The sequence below is a fragment of the Coregonus lavaretus genome (genome assembly GCF_964263955.1).
Source record: "Coregonus lavaretus genome assembly, chromosome: 12".
Classification (NCBI taxonomy): domain Eukaryota; kingdom Metazoa; phylum Chordata; class Actinopteri; order Salmoniformes; family Salmonidae; genus Coregonus; species Coregonus lavaretus.
In genome coordinates, this window is record NC_139999.1 from 40307747 (window position 1) to 40326954 (window position 19208).

The 19208-nt window shown below is 43.7% G+C and overlaps 1 protein-coding gene across 1 annotated transcript; it reads left to right on the plus strand.

Moving 5' to 3' along the window:
- Positions 1 to 1175: 1175 nt before the first annotated feature.
- On the plus strand, positions 1176 to 17992 carry LOC311138633 (eukaryotic translation initiation factor 4E transporter-like). Its single transcript, XM_084173405.1, has 19 exons — positions 1176 to 1478; positions 2441 to 2605; positions 2699 to 2772; positions 2890 to 3017; positions 3246 to 3505; positions 5523 to 5715; positions 6462 to 6661; positions 7733 to 7871; positions 9957 to 10136; positions 10392 to 10732; positions 11604 to 11684; positions 11886 to 12084; positions 13554 to 13654; positions 14030 to 14166; positions 14934 to 15006; positions 15400 to 15514; positions 15834 to 16160; positions 16392 to 16556; positions 16761 to 17992. Exons 2-19 carry the CDS (start codon positions 2498 to 2500, stop codon positions 16958 to 16960), a joined length of 3021 nt encoding a protein of 1006 aa, XP_084029531.1. The 5' UTR covers positions 1176 to 1478; positions 2441 to 2497; the 3' UTR covers positions 16961 to 17992.
- Positions 17993 to 19208: the final 1216 nt, after the last annotated feature.

Sequence of the window (19208 nt, forward strand, 5' to 3'; positions counted from 1 at the left end):
AATATAAAGTTGTTGTTTTTTTCAAAATTGCGGGGATGTCACGTGTCCTACTTATATCAGCATACTCGTAACAATTTAAGCATTACGAAACTTCTATTCGATCAAATAAACATCACGTAGAAAATAAGACATTATGTTTTTGTTGAACAAATTCGACACTCTCGTGGTTTTATTTTCGTTGACATATTTTGGGTTGAGTAAACCCTCTCGTTTAGCCTTTTCCTCTCTGTGATTTGTCGCCACAGATTATTTGTTTACATTTCTACGGTTGTGGTTAGATGGAGTAGGCCTACAGCTCTATGTAGTGGTCGCGTCAGGGAAAACAGCTGTTGACAACCGTAGCATTAGCTAACGCTAACGCTAAACCTTTTCCTAACCTTAACCTCATTCTCCTAACCTGCTAAATTAATTCACCTAACCTGCTGCGTTAGTTCTCCTAACCTGCCACGTTCATTCACCTAACCTGCGACGTTAATTATCCTGACTGCTATGTAAACAAACCATCTGTGCCCAAAATCATCAGTATCACATCACCAAAAACGTTGTTACGTTGGCTAGCTTTGTGGGATCAATATAATTTATTTTTAACAAAATGTTTGGTGCTTCTGTCATACCCAGTGAAATAAATACACATGCGGATCTTTATGGTAGTACCAATGACGGTTAAATTACCACTGTTCACAGTGACCGCGTGCTGTCTTGCAAACGTTACTGTAGCAACCCTCTGTACAAGTACTGAACTGATGAGGGTGACGTAAAGCACAGCGAATATTACCCTAAAATGACAGGGTATGGTATAATTTACCACAAAAAAAAGGTGGATGTGTTGAGTGCCATTTGGTTGGCCTATACGTCAAATTATTAATTAAGGATAGGGCTAGTTTGTTTAAAAAAGCACATTGAAAGTATGAAAATGATTGATCAGTTTGGTCTTTCATCGATCCGCTTTGGAACGTCAACAATTAGCTGGCCATACATAATGCCTGATATAAAATTGCTCACTCGTAAAATACAAGCAGTCGTTTGTATTTCATGTGAATACATATATATTAATTTCATAGTCAAAATAGACTATGTCAAAGACAGTAATGTTTTAAATTAATTTTTTGTAATATTTTCACATGTTTGAGTAAGGCACTAGTGATGGGCACTATATAATCTTACGAAGGACCCTCATTCAGAAGCAGTGATCAGAGAAAAATCGCTGCTACGACTGAGAAAAGAGACAGAAGAGAAATCTATTTCGACATTCGAACACAATCCCAGCAAGACGCCAGTATACGTTTGGATTTCTGTTCGTAGAAATATCACGGGCGTTAGCTGTTTGCCAAAATTACGACCCTAGCTGTTAGAAAAACGTATCGCACTTATTGGAAGGCTATATCTCCAGCTAGCTAGCTGGCTAACTAGCCATAGAGCTAGTTTAGCTAGCAAACGTAGCTAGCATCTGAGTCGGCTTCAAACTGTTTCTAAACAACGTAAGTTAATGGTTACCTTTTACCAACGTTTTTACATGTATATTTATCTGCAATTTATCCAGAGTCATATGTTGGCGTGTTTGTTTGCTTGGTTAACGTTACATATGTACTCGGCGTTTAACAATTGAATTGTCGAACACTAGCTAACGTTAGTTATCAGATTAGCCCAAAAGTCGGCGTTCAGGCTAACTAACTAAACTAAAGTGTTGGCAGCTAACTAGCTAATGTTCGCTAACTAAGTATGTTAGTTAACTAGTTACCAGTAAACCAAACACGACGGTCGTGTAATTTGGCTAGATAATTGTCAGCCGTTCATCGAATATTTGACGCCGGTCGTGTAAATTGGCATGAACATATGCATTAGCTACATCTGCCAACTCAGTTTTTGCCAAATAGCTAGTTAACTACGCAAGTATGCTAACTAATTTAGCTACGTCCAGTAGATTGGCATTTTGGCAACTTTCAATTAGCTAACTAATGGTGGCCAGTTTCCTAGCATGCTAACTGTAGCCAATTTAGCTAGTTAATTGGCTACTTAATTGCTAGTCGTTAGTTTGCCTGTGCCGCTCAGGTATGCATGACATGTTGCCAGGCCAGCTTCCTTTGGAAAATTGGTTAAATCGGATTTTATCACCAGGGCACGTCGAAGCGCTCGCGCTAATCTCGTTCATATACCACGGTGCTTAATGTGTTAGGAAATGTATAGTTTTTTCGACTGTAATGTTAGTTGGCTAGTAAAAGAGGCTTGATCTTGGCTTGTGGCATTTTACTATTTTCTCGATATTACTACACAAACTACATTTAAAAGTATGCCAAAATTGTTTGAATATCAGTCTTGGCACATACCTTATCAGTAGTGTCTTCCTGACCAATATAGAATTAACTTTTAGGTTTATGAATTGTAATTACTTTTGGTAGGTAGTCCTGTGAGGGTTATGTCATAACAGTATGTCGTTTTTCAGCAGGTCAACTACTAGAGTCTTAGAAGCTATACATTGGTTTAGCCCCCTAAAAGAGTCATGGAAAAGGATGCTTGTGTAGAGGGGCAGGAGAATGGTGACACAGTGGTGGTGAAAGACCAGGTGGTCAAGGAATCAACAGGACCATCCCCTTACAGATACACCAAGGTAATTTGGAGACATGGCTAGTATAAGTCAATAGATGCGCAAGTTTGTGGATTGCTTCCTGGATTTAGGTTCCATAATTTGTTCTTCTTACAGGAGGAGCTTTTGGAGATAAAAGATTTCCCAATCTCTTATGAAAGGCCAGACTGTCTTTCTGAAAAATATGACAGGTGAGTGTTTTGCATTGTCACACTTTACTACAAAGCTTATAGTCCTAGCCAATCATGGTGGTTCTATGCTAACTGTTGAGTTGGTCCCTCTGGTTTGGTCTGATTTTCGGTCCACAGTGATGGTGTTTGGGACCCCGAGAAGTGGCATGCCTCGTTGTACCCCACCTCAGAGTGCAGCTCTCCTGTGGATGGATATAAGAAGGACTTTGTGGATGATAGGGTCCCTCTAAAACGTAGAATTGCAGGTAAATAAATAATGTAGTATATTGTTTTCGTAGCTGATATTCAAATGCCAGTGGCATACATTTCAAATCGTCTATTACATATTCAATAAGTGTTGAGGGGTTTTGAACTCAAATTCATTCGGCTGCCCTTAGAAGCGCCACATTGCTTACACTTACTCTGCTTTGTAAAATGAAGCATTATAGTAAATGAATGCCAACTATGTTTGTGCCTTGTGATGCTGTCGTCAGATCCCCGCGAGCGACTAAAGGAGGATGACCTGGATGTGGTGCTCAGCCCCCAACGTCGTAGCTTTGGAGGGGGGTGCGTAGGCAATGCTTTGCCTGCACCCACCCGCCGCCCCGTCAGCCCTCTGGAGAATAAGGAGAACGAGAGTCTCCGGCTGGGTGGGGCGCGGCGCATCGGCAGCGGCCGCATCATGGCGGCGCGAGGCTTTGAGAGGGAACCCCGCATGGAGAAGGAACGGGACTTCAAGGATAAGAGGTTCAGGGTTAGTATGTCTGCTGCTTCCTGATCTGCATTCAATTGAAACTATGTATCCCTTTAGGGCTATTCTCTGTATGTACCGACCCACAAAATATCTATTTATTGTGCCTCAAGGGGTAATCAATCTAAATGACAATCAGGAGCTGTGTACAATCCATTCTTTCCTTTAAAGCTGCAATATGTAACCTGACCAAATTCACAGAAATGTTTAGTTATAGATTTGTCATTCTCATTGAAAGCAAGTCTAAGACTCCCTTTTTTTTTTTTTAAAGGGGGGGGAAGAAAGCGGTAGATCTTTTTCTGTGCACTTTCTGTTTCCTGTTCTGAAGTTTATTTTCTGTGCATTTTACTTTCGTTTTTGCACACCAGCTGAAAATACAATATTTTTTTGTTTATTGATATTTCACAGCGGTTTAGATGGTGCAATGGTTCTCAACACTATACGTTTCTTGTTTTGTCACAAATGTAAATTAGGCGAACAATTTGGAATTTAAGCAAAAAGGAAATGGCATATTGCACCTTTTTTAAATAAACTCAGCAAGAAAAGAAACGTCCTCTCACTGTCAACTGTTTATTTTCAGCAAACTTAAAATGTGTAACAGAGGTTAAACTGAACAAGTTCCACAGACATGTGACTAACAGAAATGGAATAATGTGTCCCTGAACAAGGGGGGGGGTCAAAATCAAAAGTAACAGTCAGTATCTGGTGTGCCACCAGCTGCATTAAGTACTGCAGTGCATCTCCTCCTCATGGACCGTACCAGATTTGCCAGTTCTTGCTGTGATATGTTACCCCACTCTTCCACCAAGGCACCTGCAAGTTCCCAGACATTTATGGGGGGAATGGCCCTAGCCCTCACCCTCCGATCCAACAGGTCCCAGACGTGCTCAATGGGATTGAGATCCAGGCTCTGCGCTGGCCATGGCAGAACACTGACATTCCTGTCTTGCAGGAAATCACGCACAGAACGAGCAGTATGGCTGTTGGCATTGTCATGCTGGAGGGTCATGTCAGGATGAGCCTGCAGGAAGGGTACCACATGAGGGAGGAGGGTGTCTTCCCTATAACGCACAGCGTTGATTGCCTGCAATGACAACAATCTCAGTCTGATGATGCTGTGACACACCGCCCCAGACCATGACGGACCCTCCAGATCGATCCCGCTCCAGAGTACAGGCCTCTGTGTAACGCTCATTCCTTCGATAAACAAGAATCCGACCATCACCCCTGGTGAAACAAAACCACGACTCGTCAGTGAAGAGCAATTTTTGCCAGTCCTGTTTGGTCCAGCGATGGTGGGTTTGTGCCCATAGGCAACGTTGTTGCCGGTGATGTCTGGTGAGGACCTGCCTTACAACAGGCCTACAAGCCCTCAGCCTCTTGTGGACAGTCTGAGCACTGATGAAGTGATTGTGCGTTCCTGGTGTAACTCGGGCAGTTGTTGTTGCCATCCTGTACCTGTCCCTCAGGTGTGATGTACCGATCCTGTGCAAGTGTTGTTACACGTGGTCTGCCACTGCGAGGACGATCAGCTGTCCGTCCTGTCTCCCTGTAGCGCTGTCTTAGGCGTCTCACAGTACAGACATTGCAATTTATTGCCCTGGCCACATCTGCAGTCCTCATGCCTCCTTGCAGCATGCCTAAGGCACGTTCACGCAGATGAACAGGGACCCTGGGAATCTTTCTTTTGGTGTTTTTCAGAGTCAGTAGAAAGGCCTCTTTAGTGTCCTAAGTTTTTTCATAACTGTGACCTTAATTACCTACCGTCTGAAAGCTGTTAGTGTCTTAACGACTGTTCCACAGGTGCATGCTCATTAATTGTTTATGGTTCATTGAACAAGCATGGGAAACAGTGTTTAAACCCTTTACAATGAAGATCTGTGAAGTTATTAGGATTTTTACAAATTATCTTTGAAAGACAGGGTCCTGTAAAAGGGACGTTTCTATATCCCATGGTATTTAGCACCATGTTAGATTCAATGTATACCAGTGACTCAATTATTTTTTTTCTTCCCTGCAGCGAGACTTTGGGGACAAGCGTGTGTTCAGTGAGAGGAGAAGGAATGACACAGAGGAGGAGCCGGAGTGGTTCTCAGGGGGCCCAACCAGCCAATCAGAGACTATAGAGCTCATTGGCTTTGACGACAAGATCCTGGAGGAGGACAAGCGCAGACCTAAACGGTCCAGGAAGAGGACTGACTCTGTGAGAGAAGGCATGTTATGCTGGGTTCTTCATACTTTATCATGGGGGTTGAGATGGTCCCCCAAAAGTGTCCCATTGGCTTTGCAGTGTTATGGATGCAATGCAGAGTACTGCGATGTTCTCTTCTCTTGGGGCCGGTTCAGGCTTGATATAACATGGACTTGTCTATAAAACTTGGACTTAAGTAAAAAAAAAAAAAAAAAACATTTGACTGAAGTCTGTTAAAGACATGCGCCGGTACTTTGACTAGTGTTTTTTTTTTTTTACCTCGCACTTTGGGCTGGATGTGTGAATGTGTAGGTCATTCATAATTTATTAGCTGAATTACGGTCTTACCTCAATTAGCCACGAAATCCATAGTTTGAAAGCGACTTTACTGGAAGCTGTGCAGCGCCATTTTCACTCGTGGGTGCTACTTTCAGAACTACTGGCTAAAAAGCATACAAAAGAACTTAGATATTCTCCGGTACATTTATCTCAAGTCTGAATAGGCCCCTTTATGAATAGTGGTGTATTTATTTTCTAATTATGACCACAATGAAGTGAAGGTCAATGTTTGTGGGTAATGAGCATAGTGTTCTTTTATAATGTACAGGTATGTCCTAAATGTGATTGATTTGTTTTAATGTTTATTTTATTTTTCTCCAGACACCAAATGATCAGTGGAGTATTTGCTGTGTGTAACTACTGTATGCCATTGGATTGTTTACGGAAACAAGCTACCCTGAATGTCTATTTGCACTCTGTTTATTGCAGTGGAATGTAATGGTGGGCTTGTGGAGGAGCCAGAGCAGGTGGAAAAAGAGTCTCACTCTACAGCAGACCAGGAGGTCCCACACCCAGCGGTCCTCCCAGAGCAGACTTCTGGAGACTTTGACTTCAATGAGTTCTTCAATCTGGAGAAGACCATGCCAGGACTGGCCTCTGTAAGTCCTGGGGAGCACTGCATGTTTAAGGTGTGTTTGGGTGCTATAAGTTGTGCACTATAGGCTAATGTCCACAATAATGTGTTGCTAGTTGACTCTAAATGCTCCACACATTGGGTTGTAGTTGGCTAGACATGGTCCTAGTTTTAAATTTAAAGTGTAGGTTAAAGGGATAGTTAACCCAAATTACACTTGTTTCCTTACCCTGTAAGCAGTCTATGGACCAGGTATGACTGCAATCATGCTTTAGTTTCCATGTTTTAGCATTTGTTGCACAAATCCCATCAAGTCATGGGACCTACATTAGCATTCTTTGTGCGTAATGTCCAAATCATCTGACCGTATCTAAAATTGATTGTGAAGCGCAACAAAGTATATATTTTTTTACCGTCATGCACAAAAAATGCTACTATTTATCCCATGACCTGAATGGGATTTGTGCCACAAATGCTAAAACGATAGCATGTGAAAACTGTGCCAGGGAAACCAAATCTAAGCATGGACTGCTGTCATACCGTGTCCACAAAATGCTTACAGGGTGAGGAAACAATGTAATTTGTGTGAACTATCCCTATAACCTACACTGGAGGATAGTTGTGTTCCAAGGTTTTATCACTTGGTACTGTCTTTCTCCTGTTTGGGTGGTGGTGGTGGTAGCGGCGGTATTGTCACCCTTGCCAGGACATTGTTCTTTCTAAGGTTTTCTTGCTGTATTGTCATTTTCCAGTTAAAGGTTGTCGTAAGGGAACAGGTTTCACCTCCAGTAGGGTGGTTTTGTTAGGTTTCAGTCAATGCAAATTTATGCCCATCCGTTCCAGTTTATTCAGCACTTATTAAGATCCCTTGCAAATGATTAGCGAAGGAATCTATAAAAATAAGGAAATCAGCTATGGGATAGGGAAATAAAGTACAGATTCAATGAATGAATGGTACAATACCGTCAAAAAGCACGGACAAAATGCATCCCAAAAAAAGGCCAAAGGTGTGCAGATGGACAGCGCCGTAAACGTAAGTGCCACCTTTGCTCACATCTACCCTTTAGCAGTCTGCCACTCTGGGCCAGCAGCTTGCCTCTGACTGGCCTCTGGCTCTGTGTTGCAGATGATAGAGGATGTTCTGGGGGAGGGCCCTGTTTCGGCCAGCCGTTTCAGCCGGTGGTTCTCCAGTAACCTGAGTCCGTCAGGCAGCCGCTCCTCCAGCCTGCGCTCCACCCCCCACGAGGAGCTGGAGAGACTGGCTGGTAAGAGGGCTGCTTCGGAAATAAGTGTTTTGATTAATACTAATGTGTTGCCCTCAAGGATCAAACAGTCCCTCCAGGACTTTGCAGGGATGTTTTGTGATATCTGCAGGCAAAAATGCTTGATTTTATTGCAGCAATTCTACTGTTTTGCATGGCAATACAGTGAGGGGAAAAAAGTATCTGATCCCCTGCTGATTTTGTACGTTTGCCCACTGACAAAGACATGATCAGTCTATAATTTTAATGATAGGTTTATTTGAACAGTGAGACAGAATAACAACAAAAATCCAGAAAAACGCATGTCAAAAATGTTATAAATTGATTTACATTTTAATGAGGGAAATAAGTATTTGACCCCTCTGCAAAACATGACTTAGTACCTTGTGGCAAAACCCTTGTTGGCAATCACAGAGGTCAGACATTTCTTGTAGTTGGCCACCAGGTTTGCACACATCTCAGGAGGGATTTTGTCCCACTCCTCTTTGCAGATCTTCTCCAAGTCATTAAGGTTTCGAGGCTGACGTTTGGCAACTCGAACCTTCAGCTCTCTCCACATATTTTCTATGGGATTAAGGTCTGGAGACTGGCTAGGCCACTCCAGGACCTTAATGTGTGTCTTCTTGAGCCACTCCTTTGTTGCCTTGGCCGTGTGTTTTGGGTCATTGTCATGCTGGAACACCCATCCACGACCCATTTTCAATGCCCTGGCTGAGGGAAGGAGGTTCTCACCCAAGATTTGATGGTACATGGCCCCGTCCATCGTCCCTTTGATGTGGTGAAGTTGTCCTGTTCCCTTAGCAGAAAAACACCCCCAAAGCATAATGTTTCCACCTCCATGGTTGACGGTGGGGATGGTGTTCTTGGGGTCATAGGCAGCATTCCTCCTCCTCCAAACACGGCGAGTTGATGCCAAAGAGCTCCATTTTGGTCTCATCTGACCACAACACTTTCACTCATTTCTCCTCTGAATCATTCAGATGTTAATTGGCAAACTTCAGACGGCCCTGTATATGTGCTTTCTTGAGCAGGGGGACCTTGTAGCCCATTCCAGCCTTGTGTAGGTCTACAATCTTGTCCCTGACATCCTTGGCGAGCTCTTTGGTCTTGGCCATGGTGGAGAGTTTGGAATCTGATTGATTGCTTCTGTGGACAGGTCTTTTTATTCAGGTAACAAACTGAGATTAGGAGCACTCCCTTTTAGAGTGTGCTCCTAATCTCAGCTTGTTACCTGTATAAAAGACACCTGGGAGCCAGAAATCTTTCTGATTGAGAGGGGATCAAATACTTATTTCCCTCATTTTAAAATGCTAATCAATTTATAACATTTTTGACATGCGTTTTTCTGGATTTTGTTGTTATTCTGTCTCTCACTGTTCAAATAAACCTACCATTAAAATTATAGACTGATCATTTCTTTGTCAGTGGGCAAATGTAAAATATCAGCAGGGTCCAATTTGTCTGGAAAATGCACTGACGAGGGAAGAGTTTGCCGTGTGGCTTGATTTAACCATATTATGCGGTAAATGTGCAGTGATTGGTTGACATTGAATGCCCTCTTTGGTACTGCCATGATGGGTCTGTTTTTTAAATGAGAATACTGTGACAATTTGACTTTTATGCAGAAAAAGTGCAGTGATTGGCGTAATTGTTGATTTTACAAGAAATTGCACTCACGGAATCCTGACGGGACTGCTGAAATACACGTTATCGTATGTTAAAAAAAAAGTGTATCCCAACATGGATTTCAAGTAAGGGACATGCATATTGGTACAGAGATTGCTGCGCAACATCTGGAACTCATCCGCACAAACACAAACCCTCTATGGCCTCCTTTTAGTTAAGATGCCTTCTGTTCAAAAGTATTAGAAAAACATGGCCACCCTGAAATAAACAAATTTTTCGTAATTATAAACGTAAAGCCACAAAACGTTTGTTTTGATATGACTGTTCATAACTTTTTTTTATAGCCACAATTTCTGAAATTACATACAAAGCCCTCTAAGGACTACATGATGCCTTCTGTTTTGATGACTGAGCACCTTTATCTAATGAGGATTTCGGAAACTGTTACTTACCCTCTTTCAGGGCAGGACCCCCGCTGCACGTCCCCTAGCCAGATGGGCCCTGTCCCCTACTTCACCCCCATCCAGTCAGTGGAGCACCGGGACAAGGTGGACATTCTGGAGCTGTTACACAAGGCCAAGATAGACTTGAAGCCTCTCCTCTCCAACCTCAATGTCAATAAGCAACGACTACAGCAGAGCAGTGAGTAGCAATTGTTCATGTGACCAGTATTTCATTTCCATTGGGGTCGTTTCAATGGAGCACGCAAACGAAAACCTTTTAATGGAAAACAGTAATTATTGTTTCTTATTAAACAGGTCCAGGTAGTTCCACCATGTTTCAGTCTGCTTTCTTCTGTTTGGTGCCTAATGAACAAAGCCCATGTCATATGGTGAATTTGCAGTAAGACGTGTACAATGTTTCCAGCACCTGTAAAGCCCTCGTCTTGTCCCCTAGCTAACTCTGGTGTAGTGCTCTCTCTGGAGGAGGTGGAGGGAGGCCTGAAGGGGCTAAAGGTGGGCTCTGAGCAGAACCACCAGCACCAGGCTCATCGGAAACCCCATCAGCACCAGAATCTGCATCGGGGAGGAATCATCAGAGGCAGCACCAGCAGTGGCACGCCCTTCATGGCTGAGCACTTGGAGCAGTCTCTAACAGGCGGTGTAGGCCCCAGTGCAGGGCCCCCTAGGTCACAGGCCAGAGACCCTGACATGTCAGCCTTCAACAAGCTGGTCAGCAGCATGAAGGCAAGTGGAACTCTGCCCACCCACCCCAAAGCCAACCAAGTGAACAGCAACGTAAGTGTGCGGCTCACGGATGATGTTTAAAAAGCACCGACTGTCCTGTCGGCATGCTGCCTCTCAGGTAACGCTGGATGTGTAAACCCTAACGGCTTTGAGCTGCATGCTGCTTCAGGTAAACGGACCCGTGTGTGTGCTGCTGTAAGTTTGGCCTTTACATCACATGTAAGCGCTACATGTAGGTTCTCAAAACCAAATTATGCATGCACGCTAACATCCTAACCATAACTGAACTCCTAGACCAATAGTTGTCAGGTCTGGAAAATGATGGGCATAAATTTGTATAGTTAAGTTTGAGTTCCTCCTTCCAAAGGTTGTTCTGGATTCACATGAACCCCTATGAACTAACACGTCAATCAAATGATTGCATAGAGAAGATTTACATTAAACCTTAACGTTATCCTTTATATCAAATTAGACTGGGTTACCCTAATGGCCTGTGACATTCGTGGGGTTTTGTGCCCTGGTGAATTTGTTAGGGTCTGTCACTTTGGTTTCTGGGCATGGAGTTATATCTACATTCAGCCATGCTCTTCTCCATCCCAATGGGCTTTTCATCTCTGACCATCAATTGTTACATTTTGGTTGTTCATCTGTCATGACCAATATGCTACAACGTTAGAATTGAGTCATGTCAAAAATAGGTTTTTAATGTCTTATATGTAACAATCTCATTTTCTATTGGATGACATCTAAGTAACTTGTATTTAGACTTTTGACAACGTTGTACCAATGCGATATCAAACAATGTTAATTGGTCTGATGCATAACATTTATGCAACTGAAAATGCCCAGAGGGATCGGTTTTGAAAGCGTGTCCACAACCAAGACTGCTGTCTGATTGCACCTTCTTCCACCCCTGTTACAGCTCAATCTGCCCACAGACCCTGCTATAGTGCCCCTGCCTGAAGCCACAGTGCCTGCCCCACTGCAGAAGAACATATTCCAGGTGTGTGGTTTGGGGCTAGCCCGTGTTGTCAGGGTGTGTGTGGAACTCTTAAGTAGTATTTATTGAAGCTGTTGAGTTTGATAGGCTGTAGCGTTAAATAATGGCATTCTGGTTGTGGTGCTTGTTAAGGAATAGGGGGCTGTTGTTGAATAGTGCTGGCGTTATGTTGTGTGGCTCAGTTGGTGTGTGTAATTGTTACAGGAGCTTCTGGGTGCCCAGGGCCCTCCCCGTAGCGGCTCCCCTACCCTCCACAGCGTTCTAGGCAGCACTGACATCCCTCCACCCCCTGGGCCTGGTCTTCAACACAGCCTGCTGCAGCACAGGGGGCCCTCGCCTCCACTCTTCCTACAGAGGGCTCCTTTGCCTGACTACTTCCATGGACGCATGCGGCCACCCGCTGGTAAACATTACATCAATGTGGTGCTCATTTAGGGCACACTGTAGCTATGGAAACAAAACAGGGCTCTACAGTGCGACCATTTTCGAATTTGTGCTTAAAAATAAATGTGCGAACTGAATGTCAAGTATGAGCATGTGGAGGTTGTGATTTATAGCAAAGAAATTACTGCCTTAGCTATTTTCAAACTATTTCTGCTGCTTTATTTCATAGCGCGTAGCTAATCACACAGAACTATACTGAACGAAAATATAAACTCAACATGCAACAATTACTAAGATTTTACTGAGTTACAGTTCATATAAGAAAATCAGTCTGAAATAAATTCATTAGGCCCTAATATATGGATTTCACATGACTGGGCAGGGGTGCAGCCACTGAAGAATGACATTTTCCCCACAAGGGGTGATTTTCCCCCCTCCGATGATCCCGCAGGTGAAAAAGGCGGATGTGGAGGTCCTGTGCTGGCGTAGTTACACGTGTTTGTGAGGCCATTTGGACATACTGCCAAATTCTCTAAAACGACGTTGTAGGCAGTTTATGGTAGAGAAATAAACATTAAATTATCTGGCAACTGCTCTGGTGGACATTCCTGCAGTCAGCATGCCAATTGCATGCTCCCTGAAAACTTCAGACTTCTGTGACAAAACTGCACATTTTTTAAAGTGGCCTTTTTATTTTCTCCAGCACAAGGTGCACCTGCGTAATGATCTTACTGTTTAATCAGTTTCTTTATGCCATACCTGTCAGGTGGATGGATTATTTTTGCAAAGGGGAAATCCTCACTAATAGTGATGTAATAAGCTTTTTGTGCGTATGGACATTTTCTGGGATTTCAGCTCATGAAACATGGGACCTACATACACTGACAAAAACATAAAATGTAGAGTTCCATATCCCACCTTGTGCAGCAATGTGCACTTCTGAAAGATTCATTTTAAGAAGCGCACAGGCATTAAGTTTGAATTTACCTGAAAGTCTATTAGTGTGACTTTAGTGTTTCTTGGCTGTTTACATCGTTTTGTTCACACGCTAGATTGTTTTTCAATGTTTGACCTTGCTCAACTGCTAGGAAAGAGAAGTCACAGAATCTAATCTCCAGTGTTACCAACTATTTTTCAGCGAGAATATTTTACCATTAAGTCACTGGAGGGGTCTGAAAACTCACCAAATATAGCGACAGTCGCTAAGTTGGCAACACTGCTCATCTCAGACATGAGTCCCACAGTTACCACAGTAACGGCCTGCCCCTTAAAGGGACAGCTGAATATTTGTCTCACCTAAGTGACTCTATTTGAGGGTACATTGTACTTGATTGTGCATGGAAAACTCTAAAAATGTTTTATACATGAACTTTTAGGAATGTATTATCATAAACAATCTTCCTCAAATACTTTCGTTGTGCTCCTAACTGTCTTTGTACTCCTATATTTTTCAAGTGACTGATTTGTCTGATTGGTCTTGTGTTTCAGGGTACCCTGTTGGTCCACAGCCCATGATGGGAGAGCAGTTCCCAGATATGCATAGATCCCTCAGCCCTGGACATGGACCCACCCTACACCAGCAACAACAGGTTAGAGATACTGTTTATCAAAGTGCCCAATATTGGGACCGTAAAGCACATCAAATCTAGAATTTGTGATGGTGCAACACCCTTTGTTAGATCTTGCGATGTCTTGGTAACCAAACAATTATGGCATGCAAACTGGAACCTGGGATGGGGTGTCACTCATTCCATGGAGGGTCTGTCTGCAGGTTTTTGGTTTTTCCTTTCAATTAAGACCTAGACAACCAGGTGAGGGGAGGTCTTTACTAATTAGACCTTTAATTCATCAATCAAGTACAACGGAGGAGCGAAAACCCGCAGACACTCGGCCCTCTGTGGAATGAGTTTGTCACGTGGTGTAAGTGAGCTGGTGGTAGATGACACTGCTTTCTTTGCCTCCAGATGAGGGCGCTGTCCATGGCTGTGGACCAGGCTGAACTTGAGGCTCTTATCCAGCAGGACCTTGCTCTCCATGCCCACAACGCCTTCCAGACCGGTTACAACAAACGGCCTCCGAACAAGGCCTACCAACACAACAGGTGGCTTTCACTTTTTGTCGCTTTGAAGTAGGGTTACAATTATACAATTACATTTTAGTCATTTAGCAGATGCTCTTATCCAAAGCGACTTACAGTTAGTGAGTGCATGCATATTTTTTTTTTTTTCATACTGGTCCCCCGTGGGAATCGAACCCACAACCCTGGCGTTGCAAGCGCCATGCTCTACAAACTAGCTACACGGGACCCTTGGGGGTGCCCAACATATTTCACAATTATGAGGGTGACATTGTTTTGTGTCTCCTGAGTGACGCAGTGGTCTAAGGCACTGCATCACAGTGCTAACTGTGCCACTAGAGATCCTGGTTCGAATCCAGGCTCTGTCACAGCCGGCCGCGACCGGGAGACTCATGGGCGGCGCACAATTGGCCCAGCGTTGTCCAGGGTAGGGGAGGGAATGGCCGGCAGGGATGTAGCTCAGTTGATAGAGCATGGCGTTTGCAACGCCAGGGTTGTGGGTTCGATTCCCACGGGGGGCCAGTATTTTAAAAAATATGTATTCACTAACTGTAAGTCGCTCTGGATAAGAGCGTCTGCTAAATGACAAATGTTTTATGGGGGGCACCTGATTTGTTATAGGGGTTCCCATCCCTCCTGTAATTCCAACGTTTTTAAGTATACATTTTTTTAAAAGTTTTTTTATATTTTTAAGTTTGGCAACCCAAAGCATGAAAATGTATGCATTTATTTATTGCTGGATGTACATTGACGTGTGTGTGTGTGTGTGTGTGTGTTATCTGGCAACCCAGGATGAACGGATCCCTTGGTCCAGGCACTTATCCTGCAGGCAGACACTCCCCTGGCAACACAGTCACCAGCATGGTACGTCGAAAGGTTGTCTATGTCGTATTCATTAGGCACCAAACGGAAGAAAACAGACTAAAACAGGGAGGGACTACCTGAACTTGTCCAATAAGAGACACTCATTACATCTTCTGGTGAAAAACATTGTGCGACCCTGTTCAATCCCTCCACTAATTCAAACCCATAGTGGTTTCAGGAAATAAGTGCTTATTTATTGAACTGTCTGTTCAACTCTATTCCCTCTATGCACAGGACATAAAAACATGATTTATTGTGACCATAACTCTTCCTTTAAAGTGGATGTTTCCCAACTGCTCAGACTTTATCAACTGTCTGGTTTAAGTTGCATGTTAACTTTTTTTTTTATGCCCTCCTAAGTAACGTAACTACTGATGCTTGTGTGTTGTACAGCTGTCACCATCTTTCGTGCCCACGTCTGTGATCCGTAAGATGTACGAGACGAAAGAGAAGAGTCGAGATGAACCAGGTAGTCGTCCAGACAGCAAGGAGGGCCACTCTCAAGAGGGTACGTTCACCAACTGCTGTGTTTTTTTTTTTTTTTTTTTTGTCAATTGAGGTTGTCAGTAATGACATTGTTTGGGAAATGCATTGAAGGCAACCTCAGGTAAAACCAGGGTTCAGACTGGTGTATTGGGGCTCTTATATTTTGGGGTGTTATTGATTGACAAAGGCACATTTTTAAATAACGATAACAAGTAACACATGGTATTGAACTAGTTCTCTAGTCAGGTGGAAGAATTCCCTCGTCTCAATGTCTCTGATCCTTACTTGTGTAATGTTGGTGCTGTCTTGTCTAATGGAGCATTTGTGCGCCTGTCTTATAGACAGGAGCTCTCCCAGCTCTTTCCTGGATGGGATGGGTAATAGTGGTTCTCAGTCGGGAGGGGTGAAAGCCTCCCAGGTTCGCCAGCACGCCAAGGACCACGAGGACCGCCCCAGGCCAGGCTCCGCCGGGCACCACACCCCCACCCTGGTGTCCCCTGGGTCGGCCTCTCCCTTCCCCTGCCCCATCTACCCGATACCACTGCTATCCCACGGACATGTGCCCATGGTGCGCCCCCCTCCGCCCCAGCTCCACCCCAGCCTTGTGCAGAGGATGCTGGTGCAGGGCATCCAGCCACAACAGCGAGGCCCTGCTCTGATGCAGGCAGGTTAGTACTGGTCTACCTGTTTACAGTACCTAGCTATTCTAAGCCATCACTATAGGCCACTGCAAAGGGTTTTATAAGTGCCAAGATGAGTTGACACATGCCTATAGTATTACCAGGTGCATGTAGAAAAACTATAGTTGGAGTTTGTTTACAGGATGAGTTGACCTGCAATATATGGTTGAGGTGTGGGAACTGTTGAGGAGCTCACTGAAATCTCCTTTTCCATCCTAGGCATATTTCCACAGCATGTTGACCTCGCTCAGCGTCAGAGTTTACCGCCTTCCCTGCTAGGACAACCCCTCTACCCCCTAGGGGCGACAGGACACCCCCTCTTACCTCCCCGAGCCAGCAATCATATGCAGCTAGCGCTAATGCAACAGCAACAACCGAGACCAAGTGAGTGACATTTTCTGTTCAGTCTGTCATTGTTATTATTTAACAAGTTCAACATAGACACCTGTTTTGCATGTGTTTTAGCTATGTTTATGCATACATGAGGGCACCACAATCTTGGCACAATGGATCCCTTTTTTTAATAACATTAGTTTCCCAATGTTCCTAATGGCCTTCACTGATGAATTTTATTCTCTCTCCTCCCAGTGCATCCAACAGTCCCAGGCCACGAGTCGCAGAACCACGGCCCTCACCGGACGAGCCACTCCCAGCGACATGGGGGTAGCCTCACTGGTGTGGGGGGAGCTGGTCTGTCCAAGTGGTTTGGCTCCGATGTGCTGCAGCAGCCCCTTCCTTCCATGCCTGCTAAGGTCATAAGTGTAGATGAACTGGAGTTTAGGCCCTGAGGAGAGTTTCATACAACCAGAATGCTGGATAAAGCAATACTTTATTTTCCCCCTCCCTTCTCCACCTCCCCATTAATGAAAAATGTGAACTTTAATTTTCTAAGACTAAGCACAGATCCTGGAGAATGAAGAGTCTGTGTCCATGTTTTGTCTTAAACCTTGAAGTCACTGGTAGAGTATCGAAGAGACCTACACTTAAAGGGAAAGACTACGAGTTCTATATATTTTCTTTTTTTGCAACATATTTTGTTTTGGGGTCTTTGTTTTTGTACCTTTTTTTGCAGTAAAGATGAAGTAAATAATTTCTAGGCCCAAAATTGTACAGACTAGGAATGGATCTGATTCTACCTGTACATAAATGAATTTTTTTTCTTGAAGGTTGTATCTTGCTGTTTAAGTGAGAACTGCCGCAGTCAGACATAATTGAGCCGCGAAGAGAGGGTAGCTGCGCTTCTTTGTGTCCTGGTAGTTTTATTCCCCCCCACATGGATTTGAACTGCACTGAGAAAGGGGCGACTGCAAGTTCAATACCTATGTTTGATTGTGCAGTTGCCCTGAGCGTTCCCCCTCAAACGATGTCCTCCCTACGGCTGGGTCAGTTGGTGGCACTGCCTGCCATCTGTCTGGAGAGGAGAGGTGGCTGGAGTGTTACAGGACGCCCCAGGGGGAACAGCAAGTGCTGGTTGTGCCTTTCTCTGTGACTCTCAATCTTTCTGTGATTCCTTACATCCCATCTGCTCGCTTGCCTCCTTTTCAACAGTATTGGAGGAGAAGGTGTAAGGTCCCTCCCGTCGGACCTTTTTCTCCAATGTTTTTTGAGGAGGCGAAGGATGCAAGGAATTGAGGAAAGATTTGAGCCCACAGCTTTTTTCTTTACCGCATCCCCCCTCCGCCAGTCACTGGAACAGAAGCACTTCTGAATCACGTTATCACATTTGGGGGTGGGTGGTAGAGATTCGGTTTATGGTAATGTGCTATTAAGTTATGAAAGCACAGAATAAATAAAATGTTCAATAAAAAAATTAATCACAATTGCTTTGTTCTCGATTTGTATCTATTGAACTAAGATTGCAGAAGCCTTAAAATGTGTGCATTGGAAATTGCAAGAGTGTGAATACTGCATATTTGGAACAATGAGCTGCTAAGACTGGGTGTCTGACACTAAACTGGTGCCTACATTGATGTCATTTAATATTTGTGGGATTGTCTGATTTGTTATAGTAACTGTCCAGTGACCATCTCACTTAAATGCATATTCTGTCGACTCGTCCTACAATATACTTGTATTTGTGGCCAAAGCATAAATTGGAGGAAAAACTTGAATCTGAGACTGTTTAATAAAATATGCTTGCCATTTACTCATAGAACATGTCATATTGGCTGAGCTGGCCAATCAGCAGTGTACTTGGGTGAATAATGACTGGTACACACTCACCATTATGTTAGGGTATGCCCACACCATTCCAACAGAAATGCTGCTTTTTATATTAAGGAAAACTCACTCATTGTAATTGTCATATTTCATAGAGATCTGGACAGTTTAAGGAAAGCAGACACGTTTTCGTTTTTTCTCCCAATCTTATTGAATGTCCCTCATGGTTTGTTTACCTTTCTGCTTTTGGGGTGACACTGACGAACATGGAATTTCAAATTGAGTTTCGGTTCTCACAATTACTTTGCCTTACTGTCAGAATATGAGCGGGCTATTTGCATATGCGGGTAGCGCCTTTAAAATTACAATTCTCCATAGGCCTCTGCAATGTGTGAATGGCAGCAACACATATACATGTTTTATAGAATATTGTGTACAGTCAGAATGGGACGGGTTATAAAATAATGCAACATCAAAGTTATGGTTGGAGTCCTGTCTGTATATTTCAACTTTTTTTTGTACTGTATTATATTCTAACATGCGCACGGTCGCACCCTTTTCGTTCTGAAAGCTAGACGGTCAGCCTTTTCTCAGCAGCGGCTGGGGGAGGGGGCTTTTTGGATTTAAAAAAATGTGAAGGGAGAAACCAGGAAGAGGAATATTATGAACGTATTTCACAACTTCAACCCCACCTCATGTATCCTAAATAGCTATAGTGTCTATTAGAAGAATAGCTTTTAGATCAGATACTCTACATAGTGTATGTCTAAAAGTGATGTGAAAATATAGAACGATACCCCCCCACTTTGAAACGAAAAGGTTAAAGTTCACAGGAAGCTGGGGGGCTGCCATTTTTCCCTGCTGCTAACGTTTAGA